The sequence below is a fragment of the Dreissena polymorpha genome, chromosome 10, assembly GCF_020536995.1.
Source record: "Dreissena polymorpha isolate Duluth1 chromosome 10, UMN_Dpol_1.0, whole genome shotgun sequence".
Classification (NCBI taxonomy): domain Eukaryota; kingdom Metazoa; phylum Mollusca; class Bivalvia; order Myida; family Dreissenidae; genus Dreissena; species Dreissena polymorpha.
The window spans coordinates 59463658-59488654 of NC_068364.1; the positions used below are offsets into that span (position 1 = coordinate 59463658).

The 24997-nt window shown below is 34.6% G+C and overlaps 2 protein-coding genes across 2 annotated transcripts in view; both read left to right on the top strand.

Annotated features, from left to right (window-relative positions):
• LOC127846924 (tensin-1-like) overlaps nt 1-24997 on the top strand; it is a 363784-nt gene that overhangs the window by 7488 nt on the left and 331299 nt on the right. The window lies entirely within an intron of this gene.
• LOC127846926 (uncharacterized) lies at nt 1660-16850 on the top strand. Its single transcript, XM_052378352.1, has 3 exons — nt 1660-2216; nt 2897-4047; nt 16233-16850. The coding sequence occupies exons 1-3, from the start codon at nt 1882-1884 to the stop codon at nt 16583-16585; spliced, it is 1839 nt and encodes a 612-aa protein (XP_052234312.1). The 5' UTR covers nt 1660-1881; the 3' UTR covers nt 16586-16850.

Sequence of the window (24997 nt, forward strand, 5' to 3'; positions counted from 1 at the left end):
TCACATTAACATCTACACTTTAATGGGGTCAAAGTTTATGTTGGTCAAAGTCAGGGTTACTTTTGCTAATCCTGTTTAATGTGTCCTTAGCAAATGGTAATAATAAGCATACTTGGATTAATTCTTTGGTTGTTATCTCCCTTTTTATTATAAATATGTTTTTTTGAAAATCCTGGTTTTGTGACAATTTTGTCCCTTGTTATTCTTGAATTGTGTCCGCAGCATATCTTGAAAATTATCAGAAGTATCAGCTTTTAGCTTAATATGTGGGTAGATCTCAAATGAGGACCAATTCAGTGCATAAGAACCATAACTCTTGCTTTCAAAATTTCACTGTTATCGCCTGTTTAATGTTCATGCTGAAATGCTGTCCCTGTCATATCTTGACAAAGATAATTATGAGATATTAAGAAACTTCATAGATAGGGAGTTTGCATTGTTGAACAACCAGTTCTTAAAACATAACTGCCAAGGCTCTCTGACATAATGACATGCAGGGCATGGTTTCCACAGTGACAGTTCTAGTTTACATTTGTTAATTTCAAATTAAATTCCATGAACATTTTAAGCAAAGTGAAAATGGCTTTGTGCAAACAGCATAAAACCAAAACAGCCTGTGCCTTACTCGCAGTCTGTTCAGGTTTAATGCTGTTTGCTGCTCATCAGTATCTAAGTGTTGGAAATGAAGCCTTTAACACTTGAATTTAGTAAGAAAGGTCTTTAATTAAATTTAACTTTCTTAGGGACTACAAATGCGTCAAAATAGGTATCTAAATGGTAAAGGGTTAATTTCAAATTAAATTGCATGAAAATTAAAACTCCGCACATGTGGCCCTTCAACTGTAAGATGAATGATACCTCAATTTTAACACTTTTATGTCTGCAAACGCCCGGTTATTTTTTTTTCTCAAGACAGTTATACAGGACACACCAAACAGTGTCAATCATATTTGAGATTTAGGCTTATAATTCATGTAAGACTTTGGTATATATTTAATTAAATGAAACTTTCATCATCATAATCATTATTTGTAAGGAAGTTACAATTATCAATTTGTGAGGGTGTCTGCGTGTTGTAATTACTATGATATCTTATCATATTTTATTGGTTGTTTGATTTTTTTATGCCCCCTAAAGAGGGCATATAGTGATCAGAGCGTCCGTCTGTCCATCTTTCCGTCACACTTTGCATTTAGGTTCCGCATTTAGGTTTCGAAAAATGGTCATAACTTCTATGTCCCTTCACATAGCAACTTGATATTTGGCATGCATGTGTATCTCATGGAGCTGCACATTTTGAGTGGTGAAAGGTCAAGGTCATCCTTCAAGGTCAAAGGTAAAAAAACATGTATCAAAGCGGCGCAGTAGGAGGCATTGTGTTTTGACTCTTGTTTTTCTTGTAACATAATCCCTTCTTTTTCATAACTTGCAAAAATGATTTCTCTGTGAATGAACATTCAAACACTACCTTGGACCCAAAGATAGTTCTTTTGACAAATTGAAATATTTTATGCTATATGCTTTCTGTTATTACCCATGTTATCAAGTTGCCCTGGGTTCTTTATCGATTGAACACCCTCCTCAAGTTGTTGAGATACTTCCTCTTTGTATGCATACATAAACCTCCTGTTAAACTACACTGTTCCAGATCATGTCACACGACAGGGTACATAGTTTCTTTGTTCACTGGAGATATAAACATGCAGCAAACTTTTTGATTATGTTTAGTTGAATCTTTAGTTGGATATTTGGTATTGATAGACTTTGAACAATACTAGATTAGTGTGTTTTGCTTGGTTTCATAACCAGTTAGACTGGATATCTCGTTATTTGATTTGAATCAAAGGTATATAGAGATTAAAAGGTTCAGTGGTAAACAAAATGGCGACCTTTTCGCAGTCCACCATTGAAAAAGGATCTGAAACTGTCCAAGATTTCTTGTGTTCAACTTGTGAGGATGAAAATCTGTTTGAATCAAATGATTACTATTGTGAATCATGTGTGAAGTTTTATTGCCAAAAATGTATTCACATGCACAGCCAGTTGTTTAAGAAAAATTCCCCTCATGGACGGGGAGATATGAACAAATGGCCAGTGGCCAAGAAGGTGGAAGATCTTCTCCTTAAATGTGATGTTCATAAAGAGGAAAACCTGAAGATGTATTGCGAAGACCATAGCCAGCTGTGTTGCACTAATTGTGCATTTCTCAATCACAGGTATTGTTATCATTTTGGTTGTAAAAACATTAAAGATAAAAAGTATAGGGTTGGAAACTGCTTTGAAAGAAACTTGAATACTTAGCCAAAAATCAAGTTGATAACATGAGCAAATGTTATTTGAACAAATGTACCACCATTAATTTTGTTATCCAATGAAAGAAACGGATTGCAGTTTTAAACCTTCTTTAATGCAATTCATTAATTTTTTGCAATAGCAAACCTGTTGTTTTCAAATGCTTAGTTTAAGACTATAATCATGTATTATGTACCAAGTTTGAAGTCTTGTTGGAGGTAAATTTTATTAGTTATATGATCCTGTATTATTAGTTATATGATCCTGTATTATTAGTTATATGATCCTGTATTACCGGTACTTGAAAAATAAAGTTACATAGATAAAGTCTCTTTTATAATTATCAAACAAAGAATTGTTTTAATAGCCATGATGAGTCGATACATATAAAACTACTTTGTTTGGTATGAGCCATATAGTGTTATGTAAATACATTATAAAATGTAAATACATTATATACTTTCAAAATGCAGACAGGTTATCAATAATTATCTTTTTAACCAAAAGATTATCATATTTGCATGCCTTAAGCTTTTAAAATTGGTACTTTTTCATAATTTATAAACTATGTGTTTTAATAAAAATAAAATCTGTTTTCTTACAGACAATGCAAAAATGTAAAGCTTTTGTCAGACTTAGTTAAGAAAAACTCCACGGACCTGAAGAAGCTATTAGTTACTATCCAAACTATTCTGGGAGAAATCAAGATTCTGCAAGACAAACAGAATGCTAGCATGCGGTCTGTGCAAAGTTCGTACGATGAGCAGTTAACAAAAATACAGGAAACACGCAGAAAAATAAACGCAACCTTGGACATGCTTGAAAAGAAGACACTGAAGGAAATGAAAGATGAACTGACTAAACTGAAAGCCTCCCTTAGGGGTGATGTAGACAAATTTGCCTCACTTCGAGATGAATTAAAACAACTTGGAGATGCCATACAAGACATAATTGATAAAAGCAAGCTGGAACTATCTTTTGTAGCAAGCATTAAATGTCAGGAAAAGATCAAACAGTCTGAAACCTATAAGAAGAAGAACTTTGATCAAATAAGATCATCAATAGTTTTTCAGCCTAACAGTGATATTGAGCAGTACCTGTCCAAGTTGTCAGGTCTTGGGACTATTGAACACAGTGTCCAGACATTGACTGCGCAGGGAAATCCAGACCAAGTTATAAGGCTGAAAGGAATTGAACACAGTGTCCAGACATTAACTGCGCAGGGAAATCCAGACCAAGTTATAAGGCTGAAAGGAATTGAACACAGTGTCCAGACATTAACTGCGCAGGGAAATCCAGACCAAGTTATAAGGCTGAACGGAAAGTCTGATAAGTATGATGTGAGCATTCCAAGTGATTCCTACAAATGCTTTATTTCAGCTGTCTGTGTTCTCCCAAACAGATTGGTCCTGGTTTTAGACAACATCAATAGTAAAGTTAAGCTGCTGGGTGAGCAGTACCGCGTGGTGAATCACTGTGATGTATCTTCGTGGCCACAGGACATATGTCAGATAGCACCCAATAAGTTTGTAGCGACTGTGGAGGATCGTGAAAACACTCATGAGCTGCTGTTTATCACAGTCATCAACAACCGGATTGTCAAAGGCAGGAAGCTCAAGTTACAACATAGCTGTGGAGGTATTGCCCACCACCAGGGTGACCTGTTTGTCACATCTCGTACTGCACTGTACAAGTACACAATGAGCGGTAACCTGGTCTGCAAACTGTACGAGGACCAATCAGATGTAGCAACGGGTAAGAATCATGGTGGATTGATCTTTATGTAAAACAATGCATTGTAAAGAGTTGTTGAATTTATAACTTTAACTGAAAGGAAGTTTTAATGCCCCTGTTGGAAGAGGTAGGCATATATAGGTCATATTGCCCATCAATGCTCTTGATGTCTGTCTGAAAATTATTGTCTTTGCAATAACTTTTCTTGCATTGATTGGTTTTTAATGAATTGGAACTAATGAAAACTCTCATATTACGTGACACGTGTAACTGCCGTCTCCCTACCTTATAGGTCAATGTCACACTTAGGGGTTAAACGTCAAACTTGGCATTTAAACAGCTTAAAAGTTCCTGTCTCAGCTATAATTTTGCCATGTATTGATGGATTTTAATTTCACCTTGCACCAAATTAAATATCTTCCTCAAACTGAAATTGTTCCATACAACAGATTGTCGGGACTTTGACTTTGTCAATCATCATGCAATTTTAAAAATAAATTGCCACAATTCACAGAGACAAAGTGTTGTGTGTAGTACCCATCTCCATGCCTCAATTGTCAAGGTCACACTTAGGCACAAGGGTAAATTTGCCATTAAAACAGCAAATCTGGACTGTTACTTAGTCTAGTTAGTTTATTAAACAATATATTTATTTTTTTGTTTACTGATTTCTTACTGTTAGATAACATAAAAAAGTTATGCATGTTTGGGAATATTTCTCAAAACAGGGATCATGTGGCCTTTTGAGTGCACTGATTTGTGTCCAAAATGGTGTTTGTTCAAAAAAGGTCTTTTTATTGTTTTACTATAACCTTTGATGTTTCAAAGGGGCCTTTTCATGTTTCGGTTAGTTGACAAAATATTTTTAAACAAATTCAGATTCGCAAATTTTCGTTGTAGTTATGATATTTGTAAGGAAACAGTAATACGGAACATTTACCATGCTCTTAAATGTGTCCTCATCCAAGCTATAGCGCTGGATGAGGGGCATTATTGGTATAAAGCCTTTGGCTTTCGCATGTTTAATCTAGCATCTTTAAAGAAACAAAACACCTTGCAAAATAGAACATGTAAAACAAAACTCATCATGTTAAGTATTTTAATTGCCTTTTCATCAACAAATACTACAACATACCACTGTGTCATGTAAGTAAGTTAATTGCTACATGTACATACATATAAACAGACAATTCATAATCCCATATTAAATTTAACATCTTATTGAATTTCCACACATCACAATCACAAACCTGTTTCAAAGACATACTTGTTTAAATAAAGATTTTTTTTTCTTTTTCAAACAGACTAGTCTTGAGTATATAATTATACAAATTAATACCTTCTTTGAACATTTTTACAAACATTTAAAAACACTATCTGCAAATGACAGTTTGTTATTTACTTTCTCTCGCAAATAAAATTTCTTAAAACTTTATCGGACGACCAGTCAGCCCTTTCTAAAATATTTTTCAGAGTACATCCTCTTGAAAATGCTGCAGACACAGATGCACTTCTGTATGAATGAGCTTTGAATTGATCAGTTTTTATCCCTGACATATTCAAAACACCTCGAAATTGTACTTGTCGTAACAGACTTAAATGTAACATATGAAATAAAAAGACTTTCTACACACTTAAGTATTATTAACATAATGTAATAATGTATACATAGCACATAGTGAATCATCTTTAAAATGCTCTATCTTCAGCGAAAATGCTTTCCCATTTTTAGAAGTTTTCAACAAATTAGGAAACATAAAGAGAATATAACATATATTTTTCTCATGTATGACAAATCCATCGACACAAGAGTCTGTGCTCTAGGTACAGTCGCTAACACAATTAAAGCTACTGTCTTAAGTGTTAACAATTTCAAAGATAAAGTTGAAAGAGGATACAAGCCTTTCAAAAACTTTAAAACTATAGAAACATCCCAGGAAACAATGTATCTTGGTAAAGGTGGAGAACAATGAAACACACCCTTCATATATACCTCTTTATAAATCAAGAAACATTCTGTACACCATTTATTCCCATAAAAAGGCAGTGTCTGTAACAACATTGATTTATATGAACCGATAACTGAATATAATTTCTTTTGTACACGCAAACTGTCCAAAAATTGAATAACTATACTTTCAGTTGTAATAAAGGCATTTCTTTCCCAGACAATGCACCAAGAATACCACTTCCTCCATGAAGATTCATATTGTTTAAGTGTCCCAAGTTTCCATGAGTTGATGATGATATCAGACACTTGTCTTGGAATTCCTTGCTTCTAAAGGCTCTTCCGGAGACAGCTGCAGCGATCAAGTCCATTTTCAATGGAAGTTGTTGGCCATTGTGGGGTAAAGTCAGCAGGTCCTTGTGTCATGGCAATCTAATCGGGAAATCAATTAAAATTTCCATCAATAAAGGAAACAAAACTTGTGTTTTCCAAAGAGGAAATACAATAATTGCCTTTTGTACACCATTCAAATTTTAATTTATTGATTACTTGACCGATCAAAGAGAATGGTGGAAATATATAGGGAGAATATGTAGAACACATGTAGCGCCTGGTTCTGGGAACCAGGAAACAAATCTATCAAGTTGGGTATTTAATCTGGATGCAAACAAATCGATTTGTAGTTAAAAAAATTGTGAACAGATCCTACAAAAAATTGATTTTTTGAGCATCCACTCAGTAGCATCTGAACAATTCCTTGAATAAAAATCTGCTGTATTATTTATTCCTGGAACATGAACTGCCAAAATAAATATATCTCTCTCAATACACCATTCCCATATACACCTAGCCAAGTTATCCATTTGTTTACTGTTCATGCCACCCATATCATTAATATATTTAATAGCAGAAATATTATCTAATTGAATCTCAATTTGCGTTGATGGAAATAAAGAGACTGCAAGGCATACAAATGTGCAAGGAGTTCAAGCACATTTATGGAATACAGACATTCTTTTGAATTCCATCTACCATTATAGCATGTACTCCTGTATTTAATTCAACAGAACCCCATCCGCTGAGGCTTGCATCAGTACGACAAGTAATATTCACAGTCTTTGGTCTAATTCTCTTACCATTTCTTACTCTTACATTCTTAATCCACCAATCAACTTCTAGTTTACTCTCATCGAACAATGAAATTATTTTATCATAATTAATTTCCTTATCTAAACCATATATTTTGTCCCTGTCTAAAGCACGATAATGTAATGGTGCTTCCAAAACAGCATAGAAAGCATTGACTAATAAGCCTATGAAAGATGCTATTTCTCTAATACTAACAAAAGAAGCGCTGAACAAATGCTGAGCATTAGTAATTATCTTATGAATTTTTTCTTCAGTAAAAAAACCCATAAATTGTACAGTATCTAATACAAATCCAAAAAACACCATTCTTTATGAAGGAATCAGCACAGATTTTTCCTGATTAATAGTAAATCCCAAAGAAGACAGAGTGTCTATGATAATCAAAGTATAAGATTTGCAAATCAATTCATTTTTATTCATATTCAAAGAATCATCCAAATAATATGAACAACGAATACCTTGTTGTCTAAAAAATGCATAGACAGGTTTCAGTATTTTGGTAAAAAACAAACGGAGCAGACTTCAATCCAAAACACAAACACGTAAATTTATACAGTTTTCCATTCTAAACAAATTTTAAGTATTTTTGATCATTTTCATTAATAGGAATGTAAAAATATGCTTGTTCAATATCAACTACTGAAGTTAAATATAATCTCCTTCTTGTAAAAGCTGGAGAACCATATTAAATGTCTCTTGTTTAAAATGATCATAATGTACAAACTCATTTAATTTTTTAAGATTAAGAACAGGTCTAAACTTTCCATTTGGTTTAGAAACAATAAATAAATTTAAAATAAACTCCTGTGGCTCATGAGATGTTTCAACAATCGTTCCGATTCGCTCTAACTTATTTATTTCTGCTTCAACAATTCGAGGGGTGAAAGCGAAACAGCTCTAAGTGCTTTTTTTAAAAATGTTCAGGAGAAGGTTTAAACTGTATCAGAAGAACAATTAAAACAACGAAGGCTTTAAAATTTAAAGTTATATTGAGCATTGTCTGCTATAATAATATTTGTTTAAACATGTTTGTATTTTCACAAATAAAGAAGTTATTTGAAAAAATGTCACTTAGACCTTTTTCGCACTAAAATTTCAAATTTTTTTTACTTAAAGTTAAGAGCGAAAAAGTTCTAAGTGATTTTAAAACAACGTTTAATGATCAATTTACAGTATTTATTTCATATGCAATACTTTCTACATTTTGAAACTAAGAATATTATACATAAAATGCAAAAAATAGCACTTAGAACCTTTTCGCACTGAAAAAAATATTTTTTTCGACTTATTTTTCAGAGCAAAAAGTTCTAAGTGACCTAAAGTGAATTGAAAAGTATTGGAAATTCTCACTTTATTACATATTTTTTAAATTTAATACTCTTAACATTCTTAATATGAGTATTTTTTAAATATATCTGGAAATATTGTTACTTAGAACCATTTTGCTTTAAACAGATAGCATAAAAATACTGTATTGATATTATTTAATAGTGCTGAAAAGTTCAAATTGACAATTTATCTTATTTTATTCTAAATACTTTTTTTTTTCAATTGTTTGTAATCAAATGTCCCAAAACACTGAACGGATTTTTTTTATTGTACTGTTTTACAAAAACAATAACGACTTACACTTTGACGAAAGTATAGTAGATGTTGTGTGTGTTTCCAACAATCAGTAACATGTAAGAAAAGGTGAATTGTATCAACGAACTTGATTGAACCTTACTTTTTTCATTCCTTCTTGAAACACATATTGGAATTTTATGCTGATTTTTCCATCATGTTGCTATATTCTATCATATTTGTTATATTGATTAATACTTTGGCAGATTTTGGACTTATTTTGTAGGCAGTCATGTCCATTAAACAACGAACGTTATGGGAAAGTAATTTACAACTTTATATTTTTAATGATTTACAATAATAAGTATTAGCTTGTGTTGAACGTTGCATTATAAATAACACACCTAGTATTTTTAGAAGGGGCATTGCAACTTAGATAGGTAACTGAACTGTTATAAGGCAATAATTAGCAAATTTACAAAATATAATAATTTGCACAAATTGACATCATTCAGTTGTTTGATTACATCTCATCAGAATTGTAACCTTCTGATTAACATCCACTGGAACCGATACAAAGCAAATCACATCACACCAGAATAGAAACTAACTGATGAGCATCCATTAGCAGAGTTACCAACCGAATCATATCACACCAAAATAGTTACCTACGGATTCACAATTACCCAGATCAGTTACCAACCGAATCACATCACACTAGAATGGTAACCTATTGCTTAACATTTCAGTTACCAACCAAATCACATCACACCAGAATTGTTACCTATGGATTCTCCTTTCACAAACACAGTAAGCAACCCAATCACATCACACCAGAATGGTTACCTTCTGATTCACATTTCACCATCTCAGTTACCAACCGAATCACATCACACCAGAATGGTAACCTACTGATTCACATTTCACCATCTCAGTTACCAACCAAATCACATCACACCAGAATGGTTACCTATGCATTCTCATTTCACCAACACAGTAAGCAACCTAATCACATCACACCAGAATGGTAACCTACTGATTCACATTTCAACATCTCATGTACCAACTGAATCACATCACATTAGAATGGTTACCTACTGATTCTCATTTCACAAATACAGAAAGCAACCACATCACATCACACCAGAATAGTTATATACTTGTGATCAACAATTCACCATCTCAGTTACCAATAAAATAACATATCACGAGAATGGTAACAAACCATATCACAATTCACCAGCATGGTAATCTAAGTTACATCATAGCAGCAGAGTTATGAGCACAGTTTCCTACAAATTCACATCTTTCGAGAAAAGTTATTAATGTATTGACCAACTTATTCACATCTCACCTCAGTTACAAATTAGTGTTTGTAAATACCACAATAACAACTAATTTACAGTCATGTTTGTTAATATTTGTTTATTGAGAAATGTTAATAAATATGTTTCACTGTCTATGTATACAACTGACTAGGTTCTCGGTAATTCTGAACGCGTTTTTCACGAGAGAGCAAAATAGAAATATATAAAGGTATCTGACAGTTACACAACTTAACATTCTAAACACAATGCACTTTAATGAGTTTATTCTTCGTGGTTTTGTAACAAAATAAACTGTTTAACATTCAGAACTAGGAAGACGGTGAAACAAGGATCACATCTCCTTGAAATTCATTCCAAATTCAACTAGCTTTTATGCAATTAAGGTTTCAATTTTTCAATTAGCTTTATAGTTTTAAGTACAGACAGGTATGTATAAAACATAATTTGAAATAGCCATAAAATCCTCATATTAATGTTGTCAAAAAGTTTATCAAATATGTAATACAACACAAAATAATTAAGGAAAATAAAAAAAATACCCAAAATTTACTGCGAAAAAGGTCTAAGTGCATAATTTTATCAATATTTTTTCTTATTTTTTCATCAGTTACATAATAGTATCTATTCAGGAGGTTTTTCAAATACAAATATATTATTTATTGTAAATATATTCCTCAATTATTGATAAAAGTGTCATTTAAAATTATATTAACATCAACAACCTGAATGCGAAAGAGGTGTAAGTAACTTCACTGCAAATAGAGCCTTTTTGCACTAAAAACATAATTAAATTTCACTTAGAGCTTTAGGACAAATTTCAATTTTACTTTTTATTTGATTGCCTGGAACTAAGATATTTTAATACATGATGGGCATGGATGTTGCGATGCAAAATATACAAAAAAGTCATTTTGTGAAAAAATGTCACTTAGAACTGTTTCGCTTTCACCCCTCGAATTGTTCTATGTTCATCACTGAATGTTATTGAATTGGGCATTACTAACTGCTCAGGTTTTTTGTCAAAACAAATATTATAACCTTTTACTGCATTAAACACCCATTTGTCATTGGTTAATTGTTTCCAACAAGGTAAAAAATATTTCACCTTACCTACCAAAGATTTATTTGTCATTTGAGATTTCGAAGCTCCCTCTGGACGCTCTTCGAACCCAGGGCCTGCCTTGAAAGGGCCTAAGTGTGTTGCTATTTGTGGTCCAAATCTTTGGGTTACATGTTGTTGAGGGTAAGGAGCATAACGACCTTGACCTCTCCGCATTGGACGCCCTCTTCCACGCCATACTTGGCTTTTACCTATATATGAAAGACATCAAATCACAGGCCTTTATGTCTTTGGCCAAAGCGTCACCGAATAAACTTTTTGTGATTGGCATCGAATAGTTACACAATCCGGAATATTTCCGATTAATGTTCGGTGGTATTGAGTAACGCCTTCACACAGACAAATTAAATTAAACTTGTCTCATCAAAGTTAAGGCATCAGACTCTAAAACTTTAGTTTCCTTTGTTATACTTGCATCATTTCTCATAGTTTTGGCTAAATCAATAATGGGCATCATAGCTGATGCTAACAATGTCTGAATATCTTGAACAGCTTTGTTATTTGAATGTGTGCGCTTGTCTAGAAATTTCCAGATTTCTGAATTCACTGTAGGGGGGCCACACATATCCACATTTTCAGGAATTTTATACTTTGAAACTATGGAATCTGTATCAAAAGCTGTTGTACATGCTTGATTAATCAGTTAAGCCAATTAAGGAGCAACTGGTTTTCCTTTTTCCATATTTTTTGACTTTGGAGGGGCCCAGTCCTCATCTGAAACACTAACAAAAAGCTCATTTTGTATGTCATGGGCAAAGTTTCTACCGTTATGATCATCAGAATCATTATCCAGTTCAATATGTAAATTTGGACGATTTTCCTTATTTGATCTTGAACAAGAGGGTGCAAAATTGTCATAATCTTTGTCATCATATGTCTCTTGTACACCCAATTTTTCTCTAAGTAATCTTATCTCATTTGAATTGAGATTTTGTAAGTTCAAATTTGAACTGTTAGTGTTGTTATCATTTGCCTCTTGTAAGGACAGTTTTTGTCTTAGCAATCTTATCTCATTTGAACTGAGATTTTCTATGTTCACATTTGAAATATTTGCATTAGATTTTTATGCCCCCCTTGGAAGAAGAGGGGGTATATTGCTTTGCTCATGTCGGCCGGATGGTCGGTCGGTCCGTCCACCAGGTGGTTGTCAGACGATAACTCAAGAACGCTTGGGCCTAGGATCATGAAACTTCATAGGTACATTGATCATGACTTGCTGATGACCCCTATTGATTTTGAGGTCACTAGGTCAAAGGTCAAGGTCACGGTGACCCGAAATAGTAAAATGGTTTCCGGACGATAACTCAAGAACGCATACGCCTAGGATCATGAAACTTTTGAGGTCACTAGGTCAAAGGTCAAGGTCACGGTGACCCGAAATAGTCAAATGGTTTCCGGATGATAACTCAAGAACGCATACGCCTAGGATCATGAAACTTCATGGGTAGATTGATCATGACTCGCAGATGACCCCTATTGATTTTGAGGTCACAAGGTCAAAGGTCAAGGTCACGGTGACCCGAGATAGTAAAATGATTTTCGGATGATAACTCAAGAACGCTTTTGCCTAGGATCATGACACTTCATAGGTACATTGATCGTGACTTGCAGATGACCCCTATTGATTTTCAGGTGACTAGGTCAAAGGTCTAGGTCACAGTGACAAAAGTGGTATTCACACAATGGCTGCCAGTACAACGGACAGCCCATATTGGGGGCATGCATGTTTTACAAACAGCCCTTGTTTAGCTTTTTCTTTCTTTTTTGGCACAACCACGGTAGATTTCACTTTTTTCCTGCCCTTCACTGGGCATGACTTGCAGATGACCCCTGCAAAGTCCTTTAGACTTTTTGATTGGAGAAGTTGTTCCAACTTCAATTATTTTTGCCACATATGGCGTGTCGACAATGTCGTTTTTAAATCCAGAAAATTCCGACACCAAGTCGGCAACTTGGAGGACATCATCCTCCTTTTTAGAACTCATGTTCCGTAAAATTTACGGTGCTTGTGCCAAAAGAAATTGACAAATAAACCTGGACAGCATCTTAGGTAAGCTCTCAAACAAAAAAATTGTTCACTCACCACATGTTCTTCAATGTAATAGTTTATTTTCGTATCGAACCGTCCTCGTTGACGCCAGATCAAAATATGATTTGGTACGGGGTTCATTTTCGGAAGTTGATAACGGCGATGCTTGATTTAGATTTTAATTGTTTTTTAATCGATTAAACCGGGTTTAAATATATTTATTAAATCTTTAAAGCGCGATCGACGCTTCATATTGCCAGGACAATATGCTAGATTATACATGCGAAAGCCGAAGGCTTTATGAAAATAATATCCATTTTATGCATCTTTTAACGATTTGAAAACCTGAAAATTATAAATCGTTGCAATGCCAAAAGGTTGAATAATTTGGAGAGTTTTTTTGTTGTCGTTATATTTTGTGATATTACGAAAATTGCTTATATATAGTATTAAATTCAACACTCATTGCATGAGCGCAGTTGGCCGAGTGGTCTAAGCGATAGACTTTTTCTTCAGGGGTCAGTGGTTCAAGCCCGGTTGAGGGTTACTTTTTTTTTTTTCTTCAATTTTTATTATTGTTTTTTACTGGAGCTTTTTAGATCTAATGTTAACATTTATCAATATAAAGTATTTAATGACATTTACTTCAATACATGCCAAAATCTGTGAAAAGGCCCCTTTAACAACCTCAACATCTGATTGTAAAGTTTCAATGATTAAGTTTATTATATGTTTTAACTACACTAAAATTGACAAGCATGAACACATATTTCACAAGATTATTTTTTTTAACACACCATTGGTTACATCCCAGTTATTTATATCCCTAAAATATGTAAAAAAAATGTTTGATATGTATGTCAGTTTTGCCGTTATAAAATTAAAATATATTGTAAAGCAATGTGGTAACTTTGTACTGAAATATTCATGATGTGACGACATAAACGTCAATTAAACCATCTTTGCAGCAAATGCACGATATCCACGAGGATTTCATGCGGTTGCTTTCAACAGTATCTTAAGTAACAGGTCACATTTTGTTGTGGAGAGGTACTTTGTAGATACAGATAGGTATGGTCAATATAACAAGGCCAACAAACTGCTGCAAAAACATTCCAAATAACGGCCAAAATTAAAACTACTGGGGTTATGCTGCGTTTACACCATGTTCCCGGCGACCACGGCAATCCCGGTTTGGGCCACCATGGAGGAAACGGGATGAACGTGAGGCAACATAGGGGAACGGAATAGCCAAACGTGACACAACTGGGTTGCCGTGCCAAAATTTTAAACTGTCAAAAAATTTGCCACGGCAGTCACGGCGGAAATGAGAAACGTGATAGAACTTGTTAAACGCAACACAACTTGACAGTACGTAGCAGGCCGTAACAGAACCCGAAAAGTGTCCGTACTCTGACGGGAATCCTTTTCATTCCCCGACATGTTAAGTTTCTATCACGTTGTGTTACGTTTTGTTACGCTTTGTCAAGATAACTACGGCAAGCTAGGATAATTGATAGCCGTTTTGCTACGTGTTTAATCCGACCCGTTACGGTGTGTTGCGTTTTGCAGGCAGATGCGTTAAGGCCAGTTGAGTTGTTGTATGGTCAGACACGATTTGCGCGGTCTGAAGCTGAGTATATAAAAGCCGTGCTTCTCAGGAAACTTTCATTTCAGTCTGAACACTCGATGAGCAAACATGCCACCAAGAAAGCGCTGAACAAAGGCTACCCCCCGCGCTGCAAACGACGTTCAAGTGGAGGAACAACCTGAAAGTACTTGCCTTCCACCAAATGCCTCAGAGTCAGTGCCAGTTTCAATCCAGGTGTAAGGAAGGAGCGATACTTCGTATCTTGTCTTGAGATGACTTGAGATATCCGTTCAAGGATCTCGTCGAATAGTTCTGGGGGCATCCTCAGATAATTCTGAAAGGTGTTGATATCTTCGTTGCGGAGTTCCCTGGTAAGAAATGCATCAAAGTGCCCCTGCTGTGCCTTCTAGCTTCCGATAGCCATGGACGAACCCACAGGGACCTTGGCCTCCTTTTTCGTCTTTTCCCGGACTTTTTTGCTTCTTTCAGCTCTTTACAACGCAAAGATTTTATTAATGCTGCAAATAAGCAGGCAAACATAAAATCATCCTCGTCGTTCACATCTATGTCACTGGAATTATTTTGTTATAATAAATACTGTTGCTTGAGAGTTTTCTTTTATACCGGGAGCACAATCGTGCCCGAAACCTCTCGGATGTCCACGTTTGATCTGCACGGTACCTTGACAGAACGTGACAAATGAATGGCAAACGTGTACAACGTATCAGACCTGCATGACAAACGCAAACAACGTGCGGGAACTTAACAGAACGCATCGTACCTTGAAGCAACATTTATACATCCGTGGCAGACCGTGGAAGGGCCGCGTTTTCGCTTCTACGGCACGTCACGGATACCTTGATAAACCGTGAGGAAACTTAGCACAACCTACCAAACCTTGGATTTAAGGTCAAAAATTGCAAAAGCCACACGGCGCGATACGTTTCGGACAAACGGGACTGCCGTGGTCGCCGGGAACATGGTGTAAACGCAGCATTATGTACTTATCACTGAATCCACCCTTTAAATTTATACTGCCTATGGCCATAGAACATGTGCATTGTGTAACAAATTTGGGGGATTGTGTATACAAATAAATTCACTTGCTGTGAAAAACAAACGTTCTGACCTGTTCTTTACATTATGCTGTTATCAAATAAACAAACAAGTGTAATATGCTTTATAAAATAATAAAATCAATACATTATATACAATAAATGGTTTTAGAATTGTTTCAAATAAAAAATAAAAAAACACATTATTTGTTTATTTTGATTTTAGCAACTTGCGCAACTGGTGACAAAGAACTAGACATGAATGTTTCATGATTGTTTGTTTATCAATGATATTGTCTTTATATAAAAGTTAAAAACAGGACTACTGTCATAATTTTGTACAAATACATGTATACAGTATTTTTTTGTCATTTTCACTCATAATTATGCCGAACAATTGTAATCGTGTTTTCTGTTTTGCAGTACATAGATGTGCAGTGAGCCTGACAGGTGACAAGTTGTACATCACCAACCGCTCCAACCACAAGCTCCTCACCCTGGCCATGGATGGATCTGTCCTTGCAGCCTTTACTGACCCTGAACTGAAATATCCAAATATTGTTAATGTTACACCTACAGGTCAGGTGCTGGTGTGTGGACAAAGTTCCAACAATATCCTACAGATTGACAGTAAGGGCAGCAGGAAGCTGGTCACTCTTGCTACACAGAGGGATGGGCTTCATAACCCATACTCAGTCTGCTACAACAGCAACACTGACTCCATTATTGTGGGACAGCCGGATAACAACAAGATCCTGGTGTACAAAGTGAAATAGATAATAATTATTGCATCATTCTCATATGAGTAATAATAATTGATAAAAATCACATTGACTTTTACAGTAAAAAGTGTTATGTTACAATCCTGACAATATTTCTGAAATTTGGTATATGCTTAATTAGAAGTGATATAAATAACAATATAAATATGAATAACAATAAGTGTTAGGGTAATAGTGTTATGTTACTATAGCTGTTAGAGTAATAGTGTTATGTTAAAATGCAGTAATGTTTTTCAAGTGTTCATATATATGCAGTAATAAGTGGTATAAATTACTATAGCTGTTAGAGTAATAGTGTTATGTTACAATTTTGTTCAATTTTGATCAATATACATTTACACAAACAGATAAATTACACTTTTTATCTATGTTTAGAATGTCATTTATTAGATGTGTAACATTGAATTGATTTATTAATTTATTGCGTTTTTTAGTGACTCCCATAGAGTTAAATCTATGGAAAACTTATCAATTGCTCATAATAGCTGATATTCTGTCAATAATTGATTGTTTTTTGAAAAAAAAACCTGTTTAAATGCATAGTCATTTGTTTACAGATTGTTTGATTGTTGCTTTCCATCACTTGACCCTTTCTGAGCATCACAATTTTGTACCAAACACCTAAATGATATAGAGTCACAAAGAATCCTTAACGTCCCAGTAAAGGGTTAAATACGTATCTAAGTGGTAAATGGTTAAATATGTATCTAAGTGGTAAATGGTTAAATATGTATCTATGTGGGAAAGTGTTAAATATGTATCTAAGTGGTAAATGGTTAAATATGTATCTATGTGGGAAAGTGTTAAATATGTATCTAAGTGGTAAATGGTTAAATATGTATCTATGTGGGAAAGTGTTAAATATGTATCTACGTGGTAAAATGTTAATATGTATCTAAGTTGTAAAGTGTTAAATAAGTATCTAAGTGGTAAAGGGTTAAATGTGTATCTAAGTGGTAATGGGTTAAATGCGTATCTAAGTGGTAAAGTGTTAAATACGTATCTTAGTGGTAAAGGGTTAAATACGTATCTAAGTGATAAAGGGTTAAATACATATCTAAGTCGTAAAGGGTTAAATACACATCTAAGTGGTAAAGGGTTAAATACGTATTTTAGTGGTAAAGGGTGAAAAATGTATCTTAAGTGGTAAAGGGTTAAAAATGTATCTAAGAGGTTAATGGTTAAATACATATCTAAGTGGTAAAGGGTTAAATAGGTATCTAAGTGGTAAAGGATTAAATATGTATCTAAGTGGTAAAGGGTTAAATAAGTATCTAAGTGGTAAAGGTTTAATACATATCTAAGTGGTAAAGGGTTAAATACATATCTAAGTGGTAAAGGGTTAATCCACTGCTGCAAGGCAGGACAGGGGAATATATTGATTTCCATAATATGTCCCTAACACTTTTGTGTCCACCCTATATCTCGAATACCTTGTGAAGGATTTTAAGAAACTCTAATCAAATATTAAGGTCATCAAGGGATATGCATAGTCAGTCAAAGTCATACTTCAAGGTCAAAGTCCTCTCTGTTTGCATTTTTGACTCAGCTGGTCTCTTATATCGTTTGAAACATTTTCATGAAACTTGGCTAAAATGTTGAGGTCATTGAGAAGAATTCCAGAAGGTCAAAGGGTTTTGTGCACTCCTTATTTCCTTTAACCAATGAAGGATGTTCATGGAAAATGAATTCCATGGGGATGATTTGCAGAAGGTAAATTATGACTTTCCCCCATAAGAAGCAAATTGAAAATGGCTTTTGCAACCAGCATAAAACCAGAACAGCCTGTGAGTTACTGGCAGTCTGTTCAGGTTTTAACCTGTTTGCTGCTCATCAATAACTTAGGCTTGGAATTGAAGCCTTTAAAACTTGAATTTAGTAAGAATTGTCTTTAATGAAATGTAACTTTCTAAGGGACTTAAAATGCGTCAAAATACGTATCGAAGTGGTAGAGGGTTGTAGTCAATCATTTGGCTGAATGTCCTGATCACCAGATGTCTCTTAGACCAGCACCAGCTCTTGGGCTGCTGTATTTCAATAGAAATGTAAACTCTCTTTAACACGGTGTAGTATAAACAGAACAGGCTTGATACAGGCATCAAGCGTATAAGTGTCCAACAAATACATAGTTTTGAGCCCCAGGGCAACCAACATTTTCAGTCTTGCTGCTCAGAATTCCAAGTGCATGTCTGATGGGCTACACTCAATTTCTATAATTGGTATACCAGTATAATGACATAAATCAATAATTCTTAGAGTGCGACAATTTATTGCAATCTGATAGATCAATTATCTGATGAGTGATTGTTATCAGTCATTTACAGTGATCTTTCTTTGGAATGTCCTTTGAGTTGTATCAAGGTCACTCGTTCAAATCGGCTCATTTTTGTTCTGCGGTAAATAAAATGATCGATCGAAGCACGGTTTTTTAGTTTCCAACACGCGCTCTATGACGTCAGGCTATCCATTTGGATTACTCTGTTTAAAGGGTTGTAACATCTTGTAAATCTCCATGCAGAGTTGTCATTCCATGCTATCACATACAATCTCTGGCTGCCATCACAAGAAAATCCTTACAGATTGGGTAGGATTTTTGTTGTTGTTGTTTAAGTATTATAATATGATAAGAAGTATCATTTTCTTTTATATTTTGGAAATAGTGTGTAAGTTTAGGTTTTGCTTCAATAACTGTTCTAGTCTGGCGTCTGCGATCTTGAAACAAAAAACAATAACAGGGAAGCGAAAAAACCATAGAGCCGAAAGATTGTATGCGTTAAAAATGAAATATAAATATAATGTGGCTAACTGCAGGGTGAAAACACGCTTCTTGACAAAAATTACAAATACGACAACATGTTGTAAGTCAGTTCCAACTAACCTCGCTTTAACTCAGTCAGCTCCCCTATAGGCATGCCCCCTGAAAAGCTACCAATGCAAAAGCAAAAATGAAAGTCATTTATGATTGTGTAAAACAATATGAGCGATTAGCAAGCATGTAATTACTTTTAACATATGATTAATGTGTGGATTAATGGAAAGACTTCCAATGGTGATGATAAAATGAGCAAGTGACTACTTCAGCTATGGATGTGTTTATATGTAAATTATTTAGATTCATTTTTTATCAACTACAGTATTATTTTTAACACACTATAAATTGTTAATTAATCTGAAGAGCACATTTCTTATTAGTATGACTGTATGTATTAATATTGTATTTAATTTGTATTTGTATGAAACGCTTTTGTTTTTTTGTGTGTGAAATTTCTGAATAAATATTATTTATTTATTATTTATAAACGCCTTTGTCTTTAAAATTATAAGTTATGCCATAAATGGTCGTTAAAAATGTAAATTAAAAATTGAAAATAAAAATCCTAATTACAAGTTTTAAAATTTGTCTGGCACTCCATATGATAATTGTCCCCTATATATGTCAACAAATATAAATATATGTATAACAATTCTGCCAATGGTGGAGCCGGTAGGGAACATATATTGCTTGGTAATAGTCTTGTTCATTTTTAGCTCACCTGAGCAAAATGTGCTTTTGTGGCCGCCTTTGTCCGTCGTGCATTGTGCGGCGTCAACATTTGCCTTGTTAACTCTCTAGAGGCCACATTTATTGTCCAATCTTTATGAAATTTGGTCAGAAGATTGGTCTGAATAATATCTTGGATGAGTTTGAAAATGGTTACGTTTGCTTGAAAAACATGGCTGCCAAGGGGCGGGGCATTTTCTTATATGGCTATTTATGGCTATAGTAAAATCTTGTTAACACTCTAGAGGCCACATTTATTGTCCGATCTTCATGAAACTTGGTAAGAAGATTCATCCCAATAATATCTTGGACGAGTTTGAAAATGGTTTCGGTAGCTTGAAAATCATGGCCACCAGAGCGGGGCATTTTTCCTTATATGGCTATATATGGCTTTAGTAAAACCTTGTTAACACCCTAGAGGCCACATTTATTGTCCAATCTTCATGAAATTTGGTCAGAAGATTGGTCTCAATGATATCTTGGATAAATTCGAAAATGGTAACGTTTGCTTGAAAAACATGGCTGCCAAGGGGCAGGGCATTTTTCCTTATATGGATATTTATGGCTATAGTAAAATCTTGTAAACACTCTAGAGGCCACATTTATTGTCCGATCTGCATGAAACTTGGTCAGAAGATTCATCCTAATAATAAATTGATGCCGGTTGGTTGAAAAATATGGCCCCCAGGGGGCGGGGCCTTTTTTCCTTATATGGCTATAGTAAAACCTTGTTAACATTCTAGAGGCCACATTTATTTTCCGATCTTCATGAAACTTGGTCAGAAAAAAATGGTTTCGGTTGCTTTAAAAACTTTGCCACCAGGGGGCGGGGCATTTTTCCTAATATGGCTATATATGGCTTGAGTAAAACCTTGTTAACACTCTAGATGCCACATTTATTGTCCAATCTTCATGAAATATGGTCTGAAGATTGGTCTCGATGATATCTTGGATAAGTTTGAAAATGGTTGTCTGCTTCAAAAACATGGCTGCCTGGGGGCGGGGCATTTTTCCTCATATGGCTATAGTGAAATCTTGTTAACACTCTAGAGGCCACATTGATTTTCCGATCTTCATGAAACTTGGTAAGAAGATTTGTCCCAATGATATCTTGGATGATTTCCAAAATGGTTTCGGTTGCTTTTAAAACATGGCCACTAGGGGGCTGGGCATTTGTCCTAATATGGCTATATATTGCTTTAGTAAAACCTAAGTATTAACACTCTAGAGGCCACATTTATTTTCCGATCTTCATGAAACTTGGTCAGAAGATTTGTACCAATGATATCTGGGATGAGTTCAAAAATGGTTCTAGTTGGTGGAAAAACATGGCCGCCAAGGAGGCGTGGCATTTTTCCTTAAATAGCTATAGTAACACCTTATTAACACTCTAGAAGCCATATTTATTGTCCAATCATCATGTAACTTTGTCAGAAGATTTGTCCCAATGATATCTTGGATAATTAAGTGCGAAAATGGTTCCAGTTGTTTAAAAACATGGTCACCAGGGGTCGGGGCATTTTTCCTTATATGGCTTCATGAATCTTTATGAAACTATGTCAGAATATTTGTTTAAATGATATATTGGATGTTTATGAAAATGGTTCTGGTCTGTTCAAAAACATGGCTGCCAGGGTGTTCACTAGTCATGAAAGTTGGTAAGAACATTTTGTGCTAATGACATCTTGGGCTGCACAGAACAGTTCAGTTCCTTTGAATCTCAGTTGAGTGACTTTGGGCCATTCAGGCTCTCTTGTTTAGTTTGTTTTACTTTCATTCTCATGCTTTAAAGAATTTTATTTCAATGTGTACATTTTAAATTAAGTATTCATTTGTGTACTAATAATTGAAAGTTTGAATTAAAATTAATGATTAAGATGATGAAAAATATATAAACCTCATCTCAACTTTGAAAATATTATGAGCGGATGGCTGTTGTTTGTTTATTTTTATTCTTAATTCCAAGCTGACAAACTTTTTACCAAAGAAATCATTTCAACATATTAAACTGTGATAAATGTGCAGTTTCTTTATTATAAACACGATCATAAACATTTTACCAGAGTGACCTAAGACATGTTATTACGTAATTATTACCTTTTGAAACAGGTATGACCTTTGAAAACATCTGGTAATAATGTATATCAACTGAGTCTTTTCCCCCTGATTTCGCTTGCATCAAGCTGATTTCCACAATTAGGAATTATGCATGGCAACAGCAACAATTGTGAAGATAAAGTCCTTGAAAGTCTCTTCTTTATAATATTTGCTTGTTGTTGTATTGTTCCCATAGTGTCTGTTATACAACATGCTGTTTTGCATGGAGTGAGTTAAGAGAACATCGGTGTCGTATGGACATATGTCTGGACATCAAAATGAAATATATGAGTCTTGTACTAGGAAAACTGGGCTTTATGCATGTGCATGTGTATCATCACAGACCTGTGCAGTCTGCTCTTGCTTATCTGTAACAACACTTTGCAATGCATATTCATTTCGAGGAGACAATTCCTTTAATGAAAAATTCCATAAAAGCGGAAAGAGTCGTACCTAATTAGCCTCGGTGGACTGCACAGGCTTATTTGGGACAACACATTATGCACAGGCATAAAGCCCTGTTTTCCTAGAGCTAGGCTCACATGAGTAGCAAGTGATTGGTTTGGATAAAACATCAGAAAGTAGAAATGTAGCACATTTATCAAGTTAACAACAGGTGAGCGATACTGGCCCATCAACTCCCTCCTGTTACAACGATTGGTTTACTAAGTTCTTACAGTGCTATAACATAGTCGTGAATTAACTGTTCAGATATAAAAATGTTATCTCTGAATAATGATTATCACTTGCTATTGATAGTTATAAAACAGAATGTTTGTATTAGTATGATGGTCTAAATGCCAATTTTAATAAACAAAAATATATTGAATTCTAAAGAAATTGTTTTTTTTTTTAAGGATTCCACTTGCGAAAATTTTAATTTAAGTATTGAAATATGTTTTGCAGCCATTTTTGAACGAAGTGCATGCTCATTTTACTGATTTTTGTATATCTCTGCTTGAAACATGAACATATAAATGACCCCTTTACTTTCAAAACCTTAAAAGTACAGACTAAATCTTAAGTTATGAAAAAGAAAACAAATCTTTAGAGGAGATTGAATATATTCATGGTCCACTTATGCAATGTTGATATTTCAATTAATACAGAAATTGACAATATTTTACGTAACTGGTAAACAGTTCTTAATTTCTTAATCAATTCAATGTTAAATCTCATCATAGCATGCAGTGAGTAAGATTCTGATCGATAGTTGCCGCAAGGCTGCATATGGTTGGATATATTAGTTCCTACTTTTCAAAGGGACGTTACTCTTGGGCAAAATAATCGCTGTGTTTCCTCTTTTTCAAAGGGATGTTACTCTTGGGTGAAAAAATCGCTGTGTTTCCTCCTTTTCAAAGGGCTGTTACTCTTGGGCAAAATAATCTCTGTGTTTCCTCCTTTTCAAAGGGAAGTTATTCTTGGGCAAAATATTTATCAATGTTTCCTCCTTTTCAAACGGATGTTACTCTTCAGCAAAATAATCTCTGTGTTTCCTCCTTTTCAAAGGGACGTTATTCTTGGGCAAAATATTTATCAATGTTTCCTCCTTTTCAAACGGATGTTACTCTTCAGCAAAATAATCTCTGTGTTTCCTCCTTTTCAAAGGGATGTTACTCTTGGGCAAAATAATGTCTGTGTTTCCTACTTTTCAAAATGATGTTACTCTTGGGCAAAATAATCGCTCTGTTTCCTCCTTTTTAAAAGGACTTTATTCTTGGGCAAAATATTTATCTATGTTTCCTCCTTTTCAAACCGATGTTACTCTTCAGCAAAATAATCTCTGTGTTTTCTCCTTTTCAAAGGGATGTTACTCTGGGCAAAATAATCTCTGTGTTTTAGAAGTTGTCTTGCTTACATGTACCATTTCATCATTGTTATTATAATACTGCCAATGATGATAAATAGTTATGAGGATAAGATTATAATTTTGCCAGAGAGAAAACAAGTACCTCAAAATCATTGTTTATGTTACATTTTAGATTGTTTTGCCTACAGAAAAATGCATCAAACTCTATTCTATATAATATATAAGCTTAAAAATGTGTGTTTTCACAAACAACAGACAGACTCTAACTTTGAGTGCTCAGACCCCACTAGTGTAAGGCATGTGGCAAAGTCACTTAAACACTATCAATATGTAATAAACAATTTTTTCATCACTTTGCTTATTTTTCTAAGTATCATGTTGGCTACATTGGATCATAGTCAGAAAATTATCTTTAACCTAACTAAAATTAACGTATGGAATCATGGGCATCCGCACATAGGGGCAAATGGGTAATCGGTGAGCGAAAAATATATTTGAGTATGGAAAAATGTAAACGTGTAGAATTCTGATTTCTGAATTGAACAATTTGGGTCAGAATGACCCGGGCCCTAGTTAGTTTCACACAAACATCAACTCCCATTTATTTATTTACTTAAAAACATTTTATTAAACATGATTCTTTCGTGTGAAATCGAGGGGAGAAGTCAATCAATTAACATTTATTCAGTCCCTGAATAGGAAGTGAAGGCGACGTGGGTCTCTCTGTCAAATTTTTTGATGATTTTTTTAATAAACATATTCTTGTCGGTGTTGATCCGATCCATGTGAACTCTCATCATGCACAATCCTGAGAGCCTGTCGTCGGACATGGTGGATCTTAGCCATGTCTTGACTCGTCTCAGCGTGCTAAATGATCGATCCAATGTTCATTGGGTGGCAGGCAGAGTTAGTAATATGATAATTGCCTCACACATGGCCAGAAAATTGCGTCTTGTTC

Bases quoted from the DNA above. Each gene is read 5' to 3' on its own strand.
- LOC127846926 (XM_052378352.1), top strand. From the start codon at position 1,882: ATGGCGACCTTTTCGCAGTCCACCATTGAAAAAGGATCTGAAACTGTC. The intron at 2,217-2,896 runs GTATTGTTATCA...GTTTTCTTACAG, and splicing joins TGTGCATTTCTCAATCACAG to ACAATGCAAAAATGTAAAGC. The intron at 4,048-16,232 runs GTAAGAATCATG...TCTGTTTTGCAG, and splicing joins CCAATCAGATGTAGCAACGG to TACATAGATGTGCAGTGAGC.